The 23,726-nt window shown below is 43.9% G+C and overlaps 1 protein-coding gene across 4 annotated transcripts in view; it reads right to left on the bottom strand.

The window, feature by feature from the left end:
* Positions 1–23,726, bottom strand: part of TENM4 (teneurin transmembrane protein 4) — a gene marked incomplete at both ends in the record, with an annotated part of 385,043 nt that overhangs the window by 17,228 nt on the left and 344,089 nt on the right. For all 4 annotated transcript variants that reach the window (XM_082844520.1, XM_082844521.1, XM_082844522.1 and 1 more), the window contains 2 exons: positions 9,215–9,387; positions 21,983–22,860. In XM_082844520.1, the coding sequence (XP_082700646.1) occupies positions 9,215–9,387; positions 21,983–22,860 (1,051 nt within the window). The remainder of the gene's footprint in view (positions 1–9,214; positions 9,388–21,982; positions 22,861–23,726) is intronic.

The raw sequence follows: 23,726 nt of genomic DNA, 5'->3' as shown, positions 1-23,726 counted from the left end.
GTTGGAACAAATGCCTCCCCCTCCCTTAGCCTCTTTATTGGTCTCATTAGTGGTCCTGCAGCTGAGGGGTAGGGGGGTTCACCACTCTGTGAGTGAATGAATTCTCAAATACCTAAGTGCCTACCGTGAAAGGCACTATTGCACAGAGATTAAGAGCGTGGACTCTGGAGCCAGGCTGCCTGGGTTCAAGTCCCAGCTCTGCTGCTCTCTTCCTGCAAGACCTTGGGCAAATTCCTTAAGCTCTCATGCCTCTGTTTCTTCATCTGTACACTGGGGATACTAATTGTACTGTTACCTCACAGGATTAAGCAGGAAGATGAATATGAAGAGCTGAGAGCAGTACTGCACATCTAGTGCGTGTTACGTAAATGTTAGCTATTACTAGTTGTGTGTGCCTGGCGCTGTGCTGGTCACTGTCACATCTATCTCTAGTCATCTCTCCTCTATCTTCACCGCCCCATTTCACACACCTGTCAGAGTGAACTTTTCTAGTACCGATCGTGGTCCTTCAATAGGTCCCCCTTACTTTTAGATCAGTGCTTAACAGAATGTTTTCTAGAGCGTATTTGTCTGGGTCCAAATACCCTACTAGTTGGGTGACTTTGGATAAGCTACCTAACCTCTCAATGCCTATTATCTTCATCTGGAAAATGGAGATATTAATAATATCTCAGAAGGTTGTTGTGAGGATTAAAAAGGATGATGAATGTAAAACACTAAAAATATGCTTCATACTAAGTGCTCAAAATATTAGCTATCATTATTATTATTGCATGTGCTCAGTAAATATTTGCTGGATGGAACGAGATATATACTAGGCTATGTCAAGCAATGAGGATGTGGTTTTTGTAGGTAACCCTCACTGAATCTTCCCTGCTAGGATGGCATCAGATCAGCCTCCCTCTCTCCCACCCCCCTGCCCCCATCTTTCTCCCTTTCTCTCTCGCGCACGCAGAATTCTACAATCTGCCTCAAACTTGCTATGCATCATTCACTGACAATCTGTATTTTACTTCCTTTGAACAGTGAAAAGGCCGGTGTCAATTTATCTTCTGAAGCTGCTCCTTGCTGACTCTACATAATGTCCTTTAATGGTGACTTTGGATGGAGCAGCATCTGTCGAGGCCCATCTCAAACGGTCCCCGTTTAATGGGAGCTGTGACTTCCCAAGGCTGTTGTTCATTAGTAGCTACTTCTTATTGCTTCCCATAGTTCAGACGTAAGATGAAACCAAAAGAGCTTTTCACGAAGACGCTACTGAGGTGGCTGCAAAACTGAGGATCTGAGCCTGGTACGAAAGGAGAGCTTGGCACAGGTCCCAAAGGAGAAAAAGAGGTACCACGTTTCCTGGATACTGAGATGTACTTTCCCTTTTCACGTTTTAGTGTTTCTGAAATTGGAATGTGTCTTAAGTCCTTATATGGATTTTGAGCAGTGTCTCTCCCCACCCCCCCACCTGAAAAGTTGTTATTAAATCGATGGTACATTTTAAAACTGAGGAGATGTGGCACTTCTGAATTTAAAAAGTTGTCTAAATATTGGAAGGCCTGCATTAACTTTGAGAAAAATGCTGAAAGCCGGCTTAGACGTATGGAGCAGAGGAGACAATTCTTAACCACAGGGAAGAAAACAGGCTTGAAGGATACGATGTCTGCATGTCATCAGCTGCACTGCTGTTCTTGGTCAGGCAGAACCCTGGCTGGTTTGGAACTGGTACCTTTTCTTGCCAATAACCCAGCCAGAGCATAAACACCTAGGGTCTGTCCCAACCCATCGCTAAAGGTGCTTGGTGGGGAAGGAATTCCAGGGCTTGATTTCTCTTTCTTTGACTGAGAACTGCTATTGTCCTTTGAGCTTTGGTAAAGGCACAGAACCACATTTGGGAAGAAAAATGGTTGTGAAAATATATGGTTATTTTCTTCCGGTGAATCAAAATGCCTGTTAATTAATTAATCCAACAAGTACTTTCTAAGCAATACTATGTGCCTGGTCCATGCTGGTCACTCTATGTATCTTGTCTAAAGAAACTGAGAGGAGATTGGTTCAAGATGGTGGAGTAGAAGGACGTGTTCTCACTCCCTCTTGCGAGAGCACTGGAATCACAACTAACTGCTGAACAATCATCGACAGGAAGACACTGGAACTCACCAAAAAAGATACACCACATCCAAAGACAAAGGAGAAGCCGCAATGAGACAGCAGAAGGGGTGCAATCACAATAAAATCAAATCCCATAACTGCTGGGTGGGTGATTCACAAACTGGAGAACAATTGTACCACAGAAGGCCACCCACTGGAGTGAAGGTTCTGAGCCCCACATCAGGCTTCCCAACCTGGGGGTCCAGCAACGGGAGGAGGAATTCCTAGAGAATCAGACTTTGAAGGCTAGTGGGATTTGATTGTAGGACTTCAACAGGACTGGGGGAAACACAGACTCCACTCTTGGAGGACACACACAAAGTAGTGTGTGCATCGGGACCCAGGGGAAGGAGCAGTGACCCCACAGGAGACTGAACCAGACCTACCTGCTAGTGTTGGAGGGTCTCCTGCAGAGGCGGTGGGTGGCTGTGTCTCACCGTGAGTACAAGGACACTGGCAGCAGAAGTTCTGGGAAGTACTCCTTGGTGTGAGTCCTCCCAGAGTCCGCCACTGGTCCCACCAAAGAACCCAGGTAGGCTCCAGTGTTGGGTTGCCTCAGGCCAAACAACCAACAGGGAGGGAACCCAGCCCCACCCATCAGCAGTCAAGCGATTAAAGTTTTACTGAGCTCTGCCCACCAGAGCAACACCCAGCTCTACCCACCACCAGTCCCTCCCATCAGGAAACTTGCACAAGCCTCTTACACAGCCTCATCCACCAGAGGGCAGACAGCAGAAGCAAGAACTACAATCCTGCAGCCTGTGGAATAAAAACCACATTCACAGAAAGATAGACAAGATGAAAAGGCAAAGGGCTATGTACCAGATGAAGAAACAAGATAAAACCCCAGAAAAACAACTAAATGAAGTGGAGATAGGCAACCTTCCAGAAAAAGAATTCAGAATAATGATAGTGAAGATGATCCAGGACCTCAGAAAAAGAATGGAGGCATAGATCGAGAAGATGCAAGGAATGTTTAACAAAGACCTAGAAGAATTAAAGAACAAACAAACAGAGATGAACAATACAATAACTGAAATGAAAAATATACTACAAGGAATCAATAACAGAATAACTGAGGCAGAAAAATGGATAAGTGACCTGGAAGAGAGAATGGTGGAATGAACTGCTGCAGAACAGAATAAGGAAAAAAGAATGAAAAGAAATGAAGACAGCCTAAGAGACCTCTGGGACAACATTAAACGCAACAACATTCACATTATAGGGGTCCCAGAAGGAGGAGAGAGAGAAAGGACCCGAGACAATATTTGAAGAGATTATAGTCGAAAACATCCCTGACATGGGAAAGGAAATAGATGCCCAAGTCCAGGAAGCGCAGAGAGTCCCATACAAGATAAACCCAAGGAGAAACACGCCGAGACACACAGTAATCAAACTGGCAAAAATTAAGGACAAAGAAAAATTATTGACAGCAGCAAGGGAAAAATGACAAATAACATAAAAGGGAACTCCCATAAGGTTAACAGCTGATTTCTCAGCAGAAACTCTACAAGCCAGAAGGGAGTGGTATGACATATTTAAAGTGATGAAAGGCAAAAACCTACAACCAAGATTACTCTACCCAGCAAGGATCTCATTCAGATTCAACGGAGAAATCAAAAGTTTTACAGACAAGCGAAAGCTAAAAGAATTCAGCACCACCAAACCAGCTCTACAACCAATGCTAAAGGAACTTCTCTAAGTGGGAAACACAAGAGAAGAAAAGGACCTACAAAAACAAACGAAAACAATTAAGAAAACGGTAATAGGAACATACATATCGATAATTACCTTAAACGTGAATGGATTAAATGCTCCAACCAAAAGACACAAGCTCGCTGAATGGATACAAAAACAAGACCCATAAATATGCTGTCTACAAGAGACCCACTTCAGACCTAGGAACACATACAGACTGAAAGTGAGGGGATGGAAATTTCCATGCAAATGGAAATCAAAAGAAAGATGGAATAGCAATACTCATATCAGATAAAATAGACTTTAAAATAAAGAATGTTACAAGAGACAAGGAAGGACACTACATAATGATCAAGGGATCAATCCAAGAAGATATAACAATTATAAATATATATGCACCCAACATAGGAGCATCTCAATACATAAGGCAACTGCTAACAGCTCTAAAAGGGGAAATTGACAGTAACACAATAATACTGGGGGACTTTAACACCTCACTTACACCAATGGACAGATCATCCAAACAGAAAATTAATAAGGAAACACAAGCTTTAAATGATGCAATTGACCAGATCGATTTAATTGATATTTATAGGACATTCCATCCAAAAACAGCAGATTACACTTTCTTCTCAAGTGTGCACGGAACATTCTCCAGGATAGATCACATCTTGGGTCACAAATCAAGCCTTGGTAAATTTAAGAAAATTGAAATCATATCAAGCATCTTCTCTGACCACAACGCTATGAGATTAGAAATCAATTAAAGCGAAAAAAAACATAAAAAACAAAAGCACATGGAGGCTAAACAATACGTTACTAAATAACCAAGAGATCACTGAAGAAATCAAAGAGGAAATCAAAAAATACCTAGAGACAAATGACAATGAAAACACGACAATCAAAAACCTATGTGATGAGGCAAAAGCAGTTCTAAGAGGAAAGTTTACAGCAATAAATCCTACCTCAAGAAACAACAAACATCTCAAATAAACAATCTAACCTTACACCTAAAGGAACTAGAGAAAGAAGAACAAACAAAACCCCAAATTAGTAGAAGGAAAGAAATCATAAAGATCACAGCAGAAATAAATGAAATAGAAACAAAGAAAATAACAGCAAAGATCAATAAAACTAAAAGCTGATTCTTTGAGAAGATAAACAAAATTGATTAACCATTAGCCAGACTCATCAAGAAAAACAGGGAGAGGACTCAAATCAATAAAATTAGAAATGAAAAAGGAGAAGTTACAGCAGACACCACAGAAATACAAAGCATCCTAAGAGACTACTACAAGCGACTCTATGCCAATAAAATGGACAACCTGGAAGAAATGGAGAAATTCTTAGAAATGTATAACCTTCAAAGACTGAACCAGGAAGAAATAGAAAACATGAACAGACAAATCACAAGTAATGAAATTGAAACTGTGATTAAAAATCTTCCAACAAACAAAAGTCCAGGACCAGATGGCTTCACAGGTGAATTCTATCAAACATTTAGAGAAGAGCTACCCGTCCTTCTCAAACTCTTCCAAAAAACTGCAGAGGAAGGATCACTCCCAAATTCATTCTATGAGGCCACCATCACCCTGATACCAAACCAGACAGAGATACTACAAAAAAAGAAAATTACAGACCAATATCACTCATGAATATAGATGCAAAAATCCCCAACAAAATACTAGCAAACAGAATCCAACAGCACATTAAAAGGATCATACACCATGATCAAGTGGGATTTATCCCAGGGATGCAAGGATTCTTCAATATACGCAAATCAATCAATGTGATACACCATGTTAACAAATTGAAGAAGTAAAACCATATGATCATCTCAGTAGATGCAGGAAAAGCTTTTGACAAAATTCAACACCCATTTATGATAAAAACTCTCCAGAAAGTGGGCATTGAGGGAAACTACCTCAACATAATAAAGGCCATATACGACAAACCCACGGCAAACATCATTCTCAATGGTGAAAAACTGAAAGCATTTCCTCTAAGATCAGGAATGAGACAAGTATGTCCACTCTCACCACTATTATTCAACATAGTTTTGGAAGTCCTAGCCCCAGCAATCAGAGAAGAAAAAGAAATAAAAGGAATCCAAACTGGAAAAAAAGAAGTAAAACTGTCACTGTTTGCAGATGACATGATACTATACATAGAGAATCCTAAAGATGCCACCAGAAAACTACTAGAGCTAATCAGTGAATTTGGTAAAGTTGCAGGATACAAAATTAATGCACAGACATCTCTTGCATTCTTATACACTAATGATGAAAAATCTGAAAGAGAAATGAAAGAAACACTCCCATTTACCATTGCAACAAAAATAATAAAATACCTAGGAATAAACCTACCTAGGGAGACAAAAGACCTGTATGCAGAAAACGGTAAGACACTGATGAAAGAAATGAAAGATGATACAAACAGATGGAGAGATATACCATGTTCTTGGATTGGAAGAATCAACATTGTGAAAATGACTACACTACCCAAAGCAATCTACAGATTCAATGCAATTCCTATCAAATTACCAATGGAATTTTTTAGAACTAGAACAAAAAATCTTAAAATTTGTATGGAGACACAAAAGACCCCAAATAGCCAAAGTGGTCTTGAGGGAAAAAACTGGAGCCGGAGGAATCAGGCTCCCTGACTTCAGACTATACTACAAAGCTACAGTCATCAAGACAATATGGTACTGGCACAAAAACAGAATTACAGATCAATGGAACAGGATAGAAAGCCCAGAGATGAACCCATGCACCTATATGGTCAACTAATCTATGACAAAGGAGTTAAGGATATATAATGGAGAAAAGACAGTCTCCTCAATAAGCGGTGCTGAGAAAACTGGACAGCTACATGTAAAACAATGAAATTAGAACACTCCCTAACACCATACACAAAACTAAACTCAAAATGGATTAGAGACCTAAATGTAAGACTGGACACTATAAAACTCTTAGAGGAAAAAAAAAGGAAGAACACTCTTTAACATAAATCACAGCAAGATCTTTTTTGATCTGCCTCCTAGAGTAATGGAAATAAAAACAAAAATAAACAAAGGTGACCTAATGAAACTTAAAAGCTTTTGCATAGCAAAGGAAACTATAAACAAGACGAAAGGACAACCCTCAGAATGAGAGAAATTATTTGCAAGTGAATCAACGGACAAAGGATTAATCTCCAAAACATATAAACAGCCCATGCAGCTCAATATTAAAAAAACAAACAACCCAATCAAAAAATGGGCAGAAGACCTAAATAGACATTTCTCCAAAGAAGACATACAGATGGCCAAGAAGCACATGAAAAGCTGCTCAACATCACTAATTATTAGAGAAATGCAGATCAAAACTACAATGAGGTATCACCTCACACCAGTTAGAATGGGTGTCATCAGAAAATCTACAAACTGGACAAAAGAGAACCCTCTTGCACTGCTGGTGGGAATCTAAATTGATACAGCCACTATGGAGAACAGTATGGAAGTTCCTTAAAAAAACTAAAAATAGAATTACCATATGACCCAGCAATCCCACTACTGGGCATATACCCAGAGAAAACCATAACTCAAAAAGACACATGCTATATACACTACCAAAAGTAAGGTAGTTAGCTAGTGGGAAGCAGCCGCATAGCACAGGGAGATCAGCTCGGTGCTTTGTGACCGCCTGGAGGGGTGGGATAGGGAGGGTGGGAGGGAGGGAGACGCAAGCGGGAAGAGATATGGGAATATATGTATATATATAACTGATTCATTTTGTTGTGAAGCTGAAACTAACATACCATTGTAAAGCAATTATACTCCAATAAAGATGTTAAAAAAAAAAAAAAAAAAGACACATGCCCCCAATGTTCGTTGAAGCACTATTTACAATAGCCAGGACATGGGAGCAACCTAAATGCCCATCGACTGTCAAATGGATAAAGATGTGGTACATATGTACAATGGAATATTACTCAGCCATAAAAAAGGAACAAAATTGGGTCATTTGTAGAGACGTGGATGGATCTAGAGACTGTCATACAGAGTGAAATAAGTCAGAAAGAGAAAAACAAATATCGTATATTAACACATATATGTGGAACATAGAAAAATGGTACAGATGAACTAGTCTGCAGGGCAGAAATAGAGACACAGATGTAGAGAACAAACGTATGGATACCAAGGGGGAAAAGTGGCGGGGGCGGGGGTAGGGGTGGTGGTGTGATGAATTGGGAGATTGGGATTGACATGTCTACACTAATATGTATAAAGTGGATAACTAATAAGAACCTGTTGTATAAAAAAATAAAATTCAAAAAAAATTGGAAATTGAAAGAGTAAAAAAAAATAAAAGAAAGAAATTGGCTGAGCATACCTAGGAAGCAGGAATTGTAATTCAGCCCCATTTCCCAGACCCAGAAACTGAGGATCGGAGAAGAGTGACTCCACCCAATTCACACAGGTTGGAGCTGGTATAGCAGGCACAGGGGTCCCAGTGTGTCTGCCCTAGAACTGCTGCTCTTTGCACTGCCCTGCACCATTCAATGTGGCTTCAACTTGCTTTCTTTTCCCAGAGTAGAAACTTGAGGGCCATGGTGATGGGGTGGCAGAGTTAGGACTAGAATTTGGGACTCTGAATCCCAGGCCAAGGCTGTTTTTACTACTTTGTGTCAAAGCTTTGGGGAGTATGGAAAGCTATCTGGAGGCTGGGAAAAACCATCAAGCAAGGCTTTCCCTAGTGATGGCTTCTTTTTTCTCATGCTTACTAAGTCCAACAAAGCTGCAAGGTCCATTCTGGGTCACCAGGGACCATGAGAACAACTGAGGCAGACAGTTCACAGCGAGGTTTCATCCTCGTGATTTATCTGAAGCGAAAAGATCAACTTATATCAGGGATTATTTGATGGACACAGAGAAGGGGCTCTTCTTTACAGAATCCTAGGAGAGTAACAAAGCGCTCTCACCTGAGATTCAGGGAGGCCTTCTCCACGCCCAAATCCCTTTCATAATTAGGTGTAATTATTCTTGTCCCTTGTCCTCATCTGCACCAGAGTGAGAGTCAGTCTTTAATCCGGGAGCCATTAGAATGGCAGGATAGCGAGGTCACCTGGATTAGCAGCTAATGGATTCTCTACCCTTTGTTCTGCTGATAATGGAATGAGACAATGAAATATTACTCTGAAGCTTGAGGGAGAGAATTTACAGGGCTCGGGCTGGTGTGTTTTGCAAATTAGGTGGCAACACAGAGAGAAACCAGTTGTTATGCTTTTCTGCTCTTGGGCAGCTGCAGTAGCAGCTTGTTTCTTGTGTCATCCTCTTTCAAAGGGGTCTCCCCACCCCATGGTCTCCAAGACCCCAACCCCCCACCTGGCTTACCTTGCAGCAGTGTGTAGAAGGCACCTGAGGCAGACAGGTTGGTGGTTATGGTGACATCGTCCTTGCTGGATGTCTCTACCCGGACATGCACTGAGCTGTCTGTATCACTTCGGAAACTGCTCACCTGGCCAGTAGGGAAGGTCACATTGGTCAGGCGCCCAAAGCTGTCGTACCTGAAATCCAAGGGGTGGCTCTGAGTAACAGAAATATAACTGTGCCATTGCTGGAACTCGGCAAGTTCTACCTTATGCCATGGTTTTGCATGTTCTGCTTTTCTTTCTGGTCAGATACATTTCCACGTCTCCTGCATCTCCTTGGACACCACTCCACCCGCTGATATTCAACTGTAGGCAAACAACTTACCTCTCTGAATCTTCCTTTCCTAATTCTGTAGAGTGGAGATGATAACCCCTGCCCTACCCACCACCCAGGATTCCTGTGAGCAAGATGTGGAAGTGCCCTGTCACTATGTCACCCACGAAGGGTGAGATGATGGTGCCCATATGAGACCCAGAGTCTTAGAGCTGGGTGACTCCCAGAGGCGAGCAGTCCAACTGCTTGCTTGAATACTGGCTCAACCACCGCCCGCACCCCCCTCCCCGCCCCCAGGAACTGTAGGTTTCTTCTGAGCAGCACTGGAGATAACCCTAACCCTAATCCAGGAAGCTACAGATCCTGGGAAAAGGGGACTTTGAATTCCAACCAGGATTCTGCTGCCACATAAGCAGGCTAGACAGATGGGCTCTAGCAACCCCTTCACATCTAGGTTTCTTCACATCTGGCACGAGGCAGCTATGTATCTGTGGTGCTCAAAACTCACAGCTTCACTCTGGGGTGGTCTTTCTGACGCATCCTAATTGAATCTTAATTCTCCTTCCCATTCTCCTGATGAGACTAAAAGAAACACCTAAAATTATTCACCACCTACACTATGGCGTGCATACTGTTCACGTATGGTGCTAGTCGCACAATGTTCATACGTTCTTTCATTTAATCTTCACAACTAGTCTAAAAGGTACATATTAGCTCCTTTTTGGAGGAGGCTCAGAAAAGTGAGGTCACCTGCTCCAGGTCACACAGCTAAGTGTGGTAGAGTCGAAATTCAGACTCAGCTCTGTCTGCTTCCAAGCCACCGCTTGATTCTCCGTCTTCAGGGAGCATTTCCGTACTGTCTCTTTGCAAGTGTCCATCACGTGTGCTCTCTTACCTGCTGCAGAGTAATTGGGAGACAGCGGGGAGCGGGCTACTGACATTTCATAATTACGGGAGGCTGACGTGTAAAAAGGTAGGTTTTAAAGAGCCTTTTTGCCCTTGCATGTGAATGGGGAAAAAGTTCTTCGCCCAGACGCCAGTATTTCTGACTTCTACTCAGGCTCGAGCTTATAGCGTGGGTTCAGCTGTATACGTCTCCCTCATGTCTCCCACTGGGCTTTTTTTCCTGCTTGGCTTTTAATACTGGGGTAAAGCCGTCCTCTTTTAATCATGGTGAAATGAAAGGCCTGAAAGTTCAATTCCATCCTTGCTCTTCTTGTGATGCCTTCGGCTGGGCCTGGCTTCCTGATGGCATGCTGGGGTCCCACAGCTTCTATGGTTTCAGGTGAGACTTGGTAGGTGAGACTAGGCAGGCCTCTGCTGAGCAGTTTTCTGTTCAAGGTCAGATTTGAATGCCGCATGGATTATGCCATCTGCCAACTCCTTCTGTCCCTGTGGCTGGTACTGATCACGGCACGCTTTACACCCAATGGTAATAGTCCCTGGTGCGGTCTGCCACAGAGGAGGTGTGGGTGAAGGTCTTTGGAATGAATTGCTCAAGTCCTTGACCTGAGACCGACTCTGGGGGAAGGGCCAAGGGGCTCTGGGAGAGTTGAATCTTTGGTGCTGAGGCCTGAGGAAGGGGAACGGAAGCCCTTTCCAAGATGGCGAGAAAAGCAGGGGTCTCGACCACATACGTCAGACCTGAGCTCGGTGGGGCAAGGCTGTGGAGCTGTATTAGTCCTTTGGGTTCTCTTAGAGGCAGTTAAGGGGTTTGGAAACCTGTTTCCTGTCATGATTTCTCATTTTTCTTCCTTTGTACTGAATCAGGTTGTTATAAGGAAAGGTCAGTCTGGCTGAACGGAGGGTGGTGGCGTGACTTCACCTGGACTGGAAGGAAAGGTACAGAGTGCCCCTCAGAGCCAGGTGAGGGAGTGACTCTGAGAGACTGCTGCAGGAAGGAGGGAGCGTCTTGGGGTAAAGATCTGGAATGTCTGTCCTGAGGCCTCTCTCACCTGGAGAAGCTCACAGCTCTGCTCCCTTTAACTCTGGGAGAGGCTGGTGTCCTTTTTAACCCGTCATGGCTGCTGGAAATTTGAACAGGAAGGAATTTCACAAAAGTGTTTACAGTGACTATCTCTGGGAGGTAGAATTACAGGTGATTTTAGTTGCTTCTTTATATGCATTTTATACTCCCAAGATTTTTTTATAATTAACATGGATTATTTTCATAATCAGAAGAGTGCTGTGACAAACCAAGCAATGCCTCATAAGCATGGCCACCTTGGGGAAGAGGACTTTTAAAATTACTGGCATTTATAGAAGCATCTCATTTATAGGACATCTGCCAATATCAACCTCTAGGCCTTTTCAGTAACATATTACTAGGGCATCCCAAATTTCTGAGCCAAAAATCAAGACCCCCCTGCCCCCCAAACTGGCTCTGCCCTGGTCCCCTTAACTGTATCTGTGGTCTGTGAGTAAGCTGAGTGCTGTCAGATCCCAAGTCATCTTTGACATCAACTGGAAGATCCATTTCAGTCCAACAGTTTCATGGGATGAGTATGCTGTTCTAGTCTGGTTCTTTGAACACCTGTGATCCATGTACACACTCTTTATTAATCTAATTTCCTGACCTAACTGGATAAAAAAGATTTATTATACCATGCAAGATACTTAAAATGGAGTTTTGGAGTCTTACAGATAAGACGGAATAGATTATTAATTAGGGCTCAGATGTCGGCTCGATACTACTTCTATCAAGGCCTTGCTCAAATGCCGCCTCATAAAGCCCTCCCTGGTCTCCCCAGCTCTTCTCCCAGTTACACTCTGGCACAGCTCTATCACAGAATGTGTCCCCTGCATCATAAGAGCTGACGCACAGCCTGTCTCTTACTTTGACCTCGGAGTGCCTGAGTCAGGACAGGGTCGTGGAGTCAGACAGCTAGACTGGGGATCTCGATTCCACCACCCTGGAGGTCTGGCCGCTAGTTCACCTCAGCTTCCCCGGCATGGGGACTGGTAGAGAGAAGACGGGCAGGGAGCGTTGGCTGAACGAATAAACGAATGCATGACTGGACGTGTGAGGCCTCTTTCCTGCTCTGTGGGAGAAGACAGACTGTCATTCATTCACACGCTACCCCTTGCAGGACCTGACAGAGGCTTGACACACAGTAGGTCCCTGATAAACATCTGCTGAATGCACAAATAGGGAAACAAGCACCTTCACTAAACGATACTTGAGCAATCTCCGTAGGCATCTCCCCAGAGTTTTAGCCTCCAAGATAGAAAGAGGCTTTACATAAAGGCAGACAATCGTAATTATTATTGAAGGTGGCCTGTAACACATAATTAAATTGAGCCTGAAGACGATACAATGAAAAGGCCCCCTGCTTTCAAGACCTGCTTTTATTTTATATGAGATGGCCCAAAACAGTAATTTCCATTCCTCACATTTTCCATTAGAAGGACTGAATGTCTTAATTAAATGAACGTCCAACAGAACAGCCAATTTATAGAATTTTCTTGTCCCTTATTCATTCATTTCAGCACTTCCTGGAGCTTGAGAAATGCCACTGGATCTCTCTGCCGCCTGATCAATACCTGTGATTATGCCATCAGAACGCTGCTGCTTCTGCCTCTGCGGGGAGGAGCTGGAGCTGCCCATCCTCTGGACCTTGACCTCTGCCCTGTGGCCCCCTTGGTGGGGCCCTTTCTCTTCCTGCTACAGAGCTGCTAAGGGAAAGGATGTTGGTGCTCCCCAACAGGGTGTTGGGGACAGGTCTCTGTCTGCGCTCCCTGGATTACAAGTGGCTGCCTCAAACCCTGGCCCCATGAGGGACAACTTCTGGACAATGGCTTAGATAAGTCTGTTGCAGCTTTACTTAAATTACTGGCTAATTTTCTTCCTTTCCGTTGGAGAGGAACAGAAGGAACATGTTGGTGTGGGAAGGTCCTTGGAGCCAGGTGGTCTAGGCTTTGAATCCAGGCTCTACACTTGCTAGCAATGCAACCTAGCGGGTGGGCACTCAGTTCTGTTTTTCTGCTAACCATCCAACTCCTACCACAAATGATGCTATTTCAGGTAGGTTATATAACATAACCTTGTATGCTTCTGTTTTCTCCTCTATAAAATGAGGGTAATAATACCTGTCTCAGAGAGATACTTGAAGATCAAACACGGTAACATATTTAAATGCAAATTCCTTCCAGGGCCTGCAAGGACCCCATGAGACTGCCCTCACCAGACTATCCACTCCCTGAAGGAAGGGACTTTGTTCAGTCACTGGTGTATCCCCAGACTTTAGGAGAGTGCCCAGCATATAGTAGATGCTCAATAATGTGAATGAGTGTTGGTTGAATGATCTGCTCTTTCCTGCCTCTTTCTGATTTCACCTTGAACCCTATTCCTTCCTACTTCCTCTGTTCCATTACATTTGCTTCTGTTCTCCAAACATACTGAGTTCAAACCAGGCTTGGGGTGCTCACACTGACTGTTCCCTTTGCTGGGAATGCTCTTCCCTCCAATCTTGGTAGGGCTAGTTCCATTTATGACTCATGTTTTAGTTCAAAAGTTATTATTCCAGCAAGGCCTTCCCTGATCACCCTTTCTGATGGGTCCTCCCATCTTTACCACATTATTCTATTTTACTGTTTTCACTTATCATCTTGTTTATTTGTTTACTTGACTGTTGTCTCTCTTTTCCTGCTAGAATATAAGCTCCATGAGGACAGGGACCTTGTTTGTATTCTTAGTGCCTAAAGCAGGACCCAGCATATAAAAGGTACTCAATACATAATTCTTGGATGAATGAATGAATAAATGAATAAATAAATAAATAAATAGTAGGCATTATTGTTGTTTTTTCAAGACCTGGGATGAGAATAACTGAGAACTCCATCCCTATTACCTCTCACTTTCCATATGAGGAAGTGAAAATTCATTAATATTCATAGAGTACATTTTAGGTACTGAGCACTGTGCTCACAACCTTTTTTTTTTTTTTTTGGCGGTACGCGGGCCTCTCACTGTTGTGGCCTCTCCCGTTGTGGAGCACAGGCTCCGGACGCGCAGGCTCAGCGGCCATGGCTCACGGGCCCAGTCGCTCCGCGGCATGTGGGATCTTCCCGGACCGGGGCACGAACCCGTGTCCCCTGCATCGGCAGGCGGACTCTCAACCACTGCGCCACCAGGGAGGCCCTCACAACCAATCTTGAAAGTGGGCATTATTATCATCATTTCACAACTGGTGAAGCTGAGGCTTGGAAAGGATAAGTCCCTTGAGTGAGTTCACACAGCTAACAGAGGAATGCAGATTCTGTCAGGTCTGTCTGACCTTAAAGTCTGTGTTCTTTCATCAAGCTTCCCATAAAGATGGTGCCATTTCAGATCAAAACCTTTCTGTTCAACTATGTTAAAGAAAAAATTGGGTTTGGAAATCTCAAGTTGGGTCAAGAAGACTGACAGTTTTCTCTTCAAGATGCTTTGCTTGGCTACCATTACAGCGGACTTTGCAGTGATGCTGAGCCCCACCTGGGGGTATGATGGAGACGGCCAGGTGATTGGCTTTTTACTAGTGCCTTTCACTGACTTTTCTTCACTCATTTTCCCAAAGGATCTTTGGAGCACGAGGAAAGAACACACATAAAAGACTCATAGAGTGGCTGTGAACTTGGCTCTCAGAAGAGGACCACTAAAGGGTATCTTCACATACACTGCAAAGCTTTCTTCTTCACACTCAATACTTCACATCTCGAGCCATTTTACTATGCGTGGCTGGTGAGGAAAATGCCACATTGCCTCTCTGATACTAAACTTTTGCTGATCAGGGACTTTTTAGTTGAAAATAAAGATTTGATTTTTACGACTTTCATCTATGATTGTTTCAAACAACACCATCACCAACAAGAGGAAATGGAGGAAATGGCCACTGTAACCTCTGTGAATAATTAGAGTTCACAGCCCATGCACACCAACGGTTCCCTTGACCCCAGGTCACTGTAGGAGATTGGCATCACTAAACCATTTGCAGCTGCTCCAAAACTGCAGCAGAACCAGGCTACTTGTTGCCTTCTGCAATAAAAATTTGTCCTTCCTGCCCATTTCCCATAGAATTAAGTCCCAACAATGAATTGTAGTCTTCAGGATTTCTAAGATCTGGTCCACCCTATCACTTCAGGTCTTAGCTCTCACTGATGTTATATTTGAGGCCATGCATCTGGTGGTAAGTGCTTAGGATTCAGGTAGATCTGACATTGAACCCTGGCTCTGACACTTAGGTGTACAATGTCACAGAGCCAGTCAATGTCTGTGCTGTTTATTCTCTGTTCCCTCCTCAGATCCATCCTCTGCCCTTCTCTGTGCTCAGAGGGGCTGACCCCTGCAGAATGCATCCCTGGGGCCCCTTGATAGCTTGCTTCTGGTTGGGTTCAGTCAATGGCAGGAAATGGCAAGAGACTGGAGGTCAAAAGGAGGAGTTTTCCCTACTCTCCATGTCCTTTGGTATCATATTTCTAACAGTGGGTGCATCCACCCACAATTACAGCTTCTACCAGATGCCTTCTCCTTCATGGTTACAGCTCCCACTGGGCTTTAGTAAGTAACAATATCGTATTCCTTCCCTGCCTTGCCCTTCATCCCGAGGGTTGGTAACAGTTGTTCACTGTTTTTAGTGCCTGGATGCCTCACTGTCCTTCCTTGGTTCCCTTATCCCTGCCTATACCTCTAATAACACTTCTTCATTGGAAAGGTATTTTTGCTGGATATAGAATTCTAGGTTGACAGATTTCTTTTTTTCTTTCAGCATTTCTGTTTTCTAGTTTGTACGGTTTCTGATGAGAAGTCTGCTGTGATTCTTTTCTTTGCTCCTCTGTAAAAAATGCCTTTTGGGGGGCTGCTTTCAAGATTTTCTCTTTTTCTTTTGTACTCAGCAGTTTGAATATGATATGCATAGATCTATGTGTGTATAGTGTGTGTGTGTGTTTATTCTGCTTGGTGTTTTCTGAGATTTGGGGTCTGTGGTTTGATGTCTATCATTACATACAGATAATTCTCGACCATTATTTCCTCAAATGGTTCTTCTGCCTTGTTCTTTCTCTCTTCTTCTGGAATTCCAATTACATGTATATTAGAGCAGTTGATGTTCACCAGTTCTTGGTGCCCTTTTCTGTATTTTTTTCATTCTTTTTTTCTTTGTGTTTTAGTTTGGATAATTTCTATTGACCTATCTACTTTCCTCAGCTGTGTCAAGTTTACTGATAAGCCCATCAAAGGCAGTCTTCACTTCTGTAACTGTGTTTTTCATTTCTAGCATTTCCAATCAATTCTCTCTTTTAGTTTTCATTTCTCTGCTGCAATTATCCACCTGATCTTGCATGCCGTTCACCTTTTCCACTAGCACCTTTAACATAATTTTTGGTTATTTTAAATTCCTGAAAGATAGTTTCAACATCTGTGTCATATCTGGGTGTGGTTTTGATGATTACTTTGTCTATTGGGAGTGTATTGCTTTTTCTTGCCTTTTTGTATGTTCAGTTGAAAGTGTGACATCTTGTGTAACACAGTAGACAATGAGGTAATAGATTTGGGGTATGAGTATTGAGTTTCCTTCTGCTCAAACTTTAGTGAGAGAGTTTCAGTTAATTTAGTTAGGATTTGGGCTGGCTTTGAAATTTGTTACTTCTACGCTTAACCTTAGCGCATCACAGGCGTTACATTCCTCCAGCAATACCTTGAGTTTAGGATGTGAAACTGGTTTGCCAGAGGGTTTTCTTTCAATGTGTCTATTCTATTCTCAGTTTCAGGTCCCCTCTTTGTGCCGGGCCTTAGAAAGGGTCTCTTTTTAGGCTCTTGTATCTCTTTCCCAGTAGTAGGCTGCTTTTCATTGTTATGTTTAGCTTTTTAGCTAGTGGTGGTGGCTGGTGAGCTTGAGAGAATTCTCTTTTGTTCTGATTAAGCCTCAGTCTTATATTTGCACGTGTCCCTGAGTCTCAGGGGTGTGGCCTCTTCAATGCTCCTGCCCCTTTCAGCCTGTCCGTCTGGGCCCATTACATATTCCTGCTCCTCTTCCAGCAGTAGTTAGAAATTTTTTTCTTCCTTCATTCAGCTGCCATGGTTTTCCACCAGTACCTAAGTAGAATAGTGTTTGTTGCCCTCCTCTCCACAGATTAAGCCTTTTACTCCATGTGGGAGATCAGGTGAGAGGGGTCTGGGTGGAGCAGGCAGAAATTTGTGCCCCTCCCTCAGCAGCTGCTGTACCCCTCCCCCAGGTCTACCACAGGGATATTTTCTTACATCTTTCCCTAGTCTTTTCTGTGAGTACCGAGCGGGGTTTGTGGAGAAAAGTTCCGGAGGATGTGGACTCTCCCAATTTCTGCAGTCTCCAAGGGCTTCATACTCTCTTGCCAGTACACACTGAGCCTTTATAGATTCACCAAGCTGAACTTTTCCTCCCAGGGACTGGTTGCATCTACCAGGTAAGTTAGCGCTCACATCTTGTCTGCGATGTGACACTCTGTCTCTCCTTGGATTTGGCCCCTTGGTTGCCCTGTGACTTCAGAGAAGGAGTTCAAGGAAAACTCATGAATTTGCCATTTGTTTGGCTTATTTTCATTGTAAGGTTGGGAACAATGCTCTTTCTAGCTCTTACATCCTCAAGCAGAAACTGGAAGCCAAGTCTCTTCATTGGAACCATTTGAACTGAATCCAATTTCCCGCTGGGAGCACTGATAGTGCTGGAGCTGTGATGTAAACCTAGTATTTTTCTCGCTACAGCATATTTTTTTCTTCCCTTCATTATCCCCCTTCTCTCCTGAATGTGAATTTCATTCATAAAATAGTTACTGAGCATTTACTAGGTGGCAAGCCCCAAGCGTGTACAGAGATACATTAGTTAGGATCTCAGAGTGGTTAGCTCGAGCATAAGGATGACAGAGGCTGTCACAGGGCACCATGGGATGCCAGAGCCACTTGCCCCTATGAAACTTACTCATGCCTAACCAGCAAGACAATTTTGGAACCCGCCTCAGCTCATCAGGCCATTTTCTTAGTCACCAAATGTCATCTGCCCAGGAGCCCAAGCCTGAAATTAATGATGCCACACGCTGGAGATGAAGAAGGCATTACAGACCCCTCTGAGGAAATTCTGAGGTTTCCTGTGGGCTGAGGGAAGAAAAGTAACCTTGATTCCCCAGAATTATAAACTCTGAAGTCAAGTTGTTCTAAAGTGTGTGGTGTTTATGTTAGATGTATTAATCTGTTGAGAGGATCGAGAAAGCCAACTTGAAACTTGTTTCAGTAATAGCCCATGTAACAGGGAAGCCTGGGCTGATTTTTTAAAAAAGAATATTAGAGCATTTGGGTTTGGAATCCATTAAGCTGCCTCATGGAGCTAAAAGTGGGAAATTCACCGGAGCAATGTGCATTGGCAGAGCCTGTCCAAAGCTGTGCTGAGAATTACCATAATGACAATAATATCAGACCGTTACTTCTTGGGAGCATCACAGTTTGCAAAGTGTTTTCACTTTCAGTATTTATTGAGTTTTTTGATCCCCATAATGGCCCTGAAATGGAGTAGATCAGGTGTTATTTCTGTCTGGTTGAGACTTGGGTCTGGAAGCCAGTCTGCCCCTGAATCACATGGCAAACATCCAGTGAAAATAGGTATCTGGTATCCTTGCTATGCTCACAACCTCTGACCCACTCTGCATGTCTTTTTCCAGCCCATTTTTGATATTCTCAAGGATCTCACCCCTTTCCTAGTTCATACCTTGATCCCTCAGACTTGACACTTGATTCTGCTCTTCTGGTCTGCCCTCTAATTTCTACCTACTTCAATTACAACTTTTGTCTGCTCCTTTGATTAGGTGACTCACAGCTGCTCCGAGGCCTTGGGTACCTTCCATGTCCAAACATCATCTCTGCAATTACTTGTACTGCCACTAATATTGCTTGAAATACTAATATTAATACTGCTTGAAATAATAATAACAACAGCAACAGCTATCAACTGAGTACTTATGATGAGTCAGACACTGAGTTTTCCATGTTTTATCTCATTGAAATTTTGAACCTCAGACTAGCCCTATGAAAAAGGTACTATCTTAATCCCTACCATATAGTTAAGTTGCAAAGAATGTAGGTGAACCCAGTTAGTGTAATTAAAACAACATGGACTTGTGTTTTGGCTCTGCTATGCGCTCACTGTGTGATTTCAGACTAGTTACCTAATCTCTCTGTGCCTCAGTTTGTTCATCTGTAAAAAATGGAATTGATAATTCCTACCATCTGAGGTTGCTGTGAAGATTAAATGGGAAAGAGCCTGGCACACAGTAGGATCTCAAAAAAAAGTGAATTTCACTTTTTTCTTTTAGGGCTTTTATCTTCTACTCCTGAGTATAGCTATCAAGTGGACACTTTGGAATTCTTCATAAAACATCAAATATGGCCGTATATTTCATCAAGGAAGACAGGGAGGGAGGAACAGGATGCTTTCTGGTAGAGATGTAGGAAATGGTTTTCAGTTTCAGGGCTGGTTGAGAGTAATGGCTGCAGTGATGTGTAAGCATTCAGTTTGGGACTTGAGGGCGTGACCTTGGGAACTAACTGAGTGTACCCACTTGCTCAGACAAAGAAACCCCTGTACTGGCTAAATAACGAATAAGAGCTCTCCATTGGGCAATGGGGGGAAAATTGAATTATTTAACGTATTTCCATTTCAATTAGTTAATCAAGATAATTGCTGTTTTCCTGGATCTTTGTCTTTTCTTTGTAATTTACAAGGCCCTTGTTTGGAGAAAGGAATTTAGCCCGTGAACTCTGTATAAGCTGCTGTGACTTGTTTTGTGTGTGCAAATTATATTTAAAAATCGATTATAGCTCCCTTTGCTTTGGATTCTGGGATTGTGAGAAACTGATGCTTGATCAAGCTTGAGAAAAACCTACAGCTCAAGCATTCGGTTCATTTGGGATTAACAAACTCAGCCAAGGGGCAGCAGGGCAGAGCTGAAAGCACATGAGCTCTGGCATCAGACAGACTTGGGTGGTGATCCCTGTTCTGCTGTGTTCTCACTACAGAACAGTGAACAAACGAGCCTCTCGGAGCCTCAGTTTCTGTTTCTGTAAAACAGATACTGTCACCCATCTTCCAGAGCTGTTGTGAGGACTGAATGCAATAATGCAGTTCCTAGCCCATCAGTGACGGGCAGCAAGGCTAGTTCGTTCCCCATCTTCCACGTACTTATCTAAGGGTCGTGCATTTGCCAGTCTCAGTTGTGTGGAACATGGCTAAGACCTCAAAAAGACGCCGAAGAAATCCAAGTAGAATAGATGTTACAAAGTCCATTCGTTAAAATACCTCATAGAGGAACACCGTGGATATATATATTTAATTTTGGCGAGGATTATAATAAGCTGAATGTCTGGTTCTATGAGTACACCAGTTAAGAAGCCCTACCCTGGATGAAGAGAAGGGAAGTGAGCTACTGAAGTCGGTCCCACGACTGAAACCAACAATGACACGATAGCGCCACACTGAGGGAGGAGGTGGTAAAACTGTGGATTAGGCACAGGAGCGAATGAAAGAACAGCTTAGAATCACTTCGGGCAGGGATGAAGGGTTCTATAGCTTCATTTCTTCACTTCCTGGCAACCGTCTTCAAACAGCAGCATCAAATGCATTGTTGTTGTTTCCTATTAATGACCCTGACTCATAAAAGAAAGATTTCATTATGTCTGTGTAATGTGTTTGAGAAGGGAGGCATGTAATGCACTTCATAAACTCCATCCAAAATGGTAAAAGTGAAAGAATTTTTTTTTTTGCAGTACGCGGGCCTCTCACCGCTGTGGCCTCTCCCATTGCGGAGCACAGGCTCGGACGCGCAGGCTCAGCGGCCATGGCTCACGGGCCCAGCCGCTCCGCGGCACGTGGGATCCTCCCGGACCGGGGCACGAACGCGTGTCCCCTGCATCGGCAGGCGGACTCTCAACCACGGCGCCACCAGGGAAACCCGAAAGAAAATTTTTGAAACTTAAAGATGTGGGCTTTGATTACGTGGACAATTCTTCCACATGGAACTGCTCTTTCTCCCATTGCCACATTTCTGGACAGTGGTCATATGAAGATGCTAGCACTTAACCAAGTACTGATACTTTTCATCTACATCACCTCCCTGTAGTATGTTGGGCAGGTATCCTCTGTTTCCATTTTACAGAGGTGGAAACTGAGCCCTAGAGAGATTAAGATCATCGTGGAGCTGGATTCAAGCCCAACTCCTCTGACTCCAAATAGCTCATGCCTTTTCCACTACACCATGTTCCTTCCTAGGAGTAATCATCTGGGTTATTAACATGCAGAACATATAATAGGTCATGGTTTGCATCCCAAGTGAATTAAAATAAAACACATCCACAAATTAACACTTCATCAGTTCACCTCTAATCCTATGAAACAAAACCATCACATGAAACAAAACCATCCATGAAACAAAACCATCACACAGCCTGGTCTTGGTACTTACTCGTAAAACGTGGTCCATCCATTTTCATTGCTTTTGGTTGCCAGAAGGCCAGAGTTGCTGTGGTACGTCATCATGGCCAACTCGTGTCCTTGTGTGGTCACGCTCTTGAGTGCACTGTTGGTGCCCATGGTCACCCAGTACACCTGGCCATCTGGGACCACCAGCCAGAGGGGCATCCCTGTAGAGTCTCTGCGGACGTTTACCATGTTGCCATTGCTGTCTGTGATGAGCGTGATGTCGCCATCCCCAGTGTAGGTAAAGTTGTACAGGTAATCTCCTGTGGGTAGGCTCTGGGTGTACAGATGCTTGCCGCTGGTATCAAACAGGTAGAGCTCGTGGTCGACTGGGGAGGACAGCTCATACATGTTCTGGGTGTTGAGGAAAGGCTTGTTCTTCCTGATAAACCGGATTCGGATATTCCCAAGGTCAGCCACATAGAGCTCCCCGTCAGCACACACAGCCAAGGAAGACGGGGTGTTCAGCTTTGCATCCTTGGCATAGCCATCGTCTCCAGAGAAACAATCACAGTTGGCATCATTTTTACAGTCACAGCCACTGGGGGCCCCGGCAACCAGTGAGATCTCTCCGCTGGTGGTGACCTGCCTGATGCGGTTGATCTTCTTCTCGTCAGTCTCAGCGATATACAGGACCCCATTGTGAGAGACAGCCAAGGCAGTGGCCGACTCCAGGGTTGCGTGGATGGCCACCTTGCTCAGCAGGAAGTGGTCGATGCCGGGCACCTGGCAGTGCATGGGCCTCCCGGCGACAATGCGAACCTGGTGGTTTTCAGAGATCTGCAGGACTACGTTGTTGTCCAGGACATACAGGGAGTTGTCCATCGGGTTGGTGGCTAAGTCTGTGGGCCACTCCAGGCGAACCTGACAATGGAGAGACAGACACTCAAATGCCTGGCCAGGTGCCCACCACTGATCATCCCACACCCCTTGGAGCCCATAACCATGTCCCAAGTGCCAGCACATGGCAGTCCTGCCTGATCCCCGCAGCAGCCCGTCATCCACCATGGATATCAGCCCCCCAGCAGACAGAAAGCATGCAAGAGCCCTCACGGAGACATCTGGAGGTCTACGTTAGACTGACAAAAACACGAAGAAGGGGATAACAAATAAACCAAAAAAGCAGGCGAGAGGAGAGACTTTGGAGTCAGACGGGCCTGGGTTCAGACCCTAGTCCCCCTACTTGCGACCGTGGGCAAGTTACTTTACCTCACTGAGCCTCAATGTTCACATCTGTAACACAGGAATGACAGTGGCGCAGTCTGACCCTCCATAAGCGCTCAGATAATGGCAGCTAATGTTGCAGAGGGGGGAGGGGAAGGCAGATGGAGTCTGGAGGCTGAAGTAGGAGTAAGAAAGATGCTTCATGCATTGTTGCTACACGCATGAAGGATGATTTCTCAATTCTTTGAGTTCATGGATTAATACATGGCTAGGTGCTGGGGATGTAGAGGGAAAGTAACACTGGCTCTTGTCTGACATAGTTCCAGACCTGTGATTCTCAAACCTGGCCACACATTCAGATTACCGATGGTGATTTAAGAAAGTACTGGTGCTCAGATTCCACCTCTGATCAATTAAATCAGATCCCTGGGCGTGGGGCTCGGGCAGAGGCATGAAAGCTTCCTGGCTGATTCTAACGTGGGGCTGGAAATCATAACTGGATCTTTCTCCTTCAAGGGTGATCACTGGACTGGCAGCGTTGGCGTCACCTGAGAGTTGGTCAGAAA

This window comes from Leucopleurus acutus, assembly GCF_964270905.1.
Source record: "Leucopleurus acutus genome assembly, chromosome: 8".
In the NCBI taxonomy this organism is placed as follows: Eukaryota; Metazoa; Chordata; class Mammalia; order Artiodactyla; family Delphinidae; genus Leucopleurus; species Leucopleurus acutus.
Note: the sequence above shows the minus strand (reverse complement) of the source record. Positions and strands in the feature narration are given on the sequence as shown.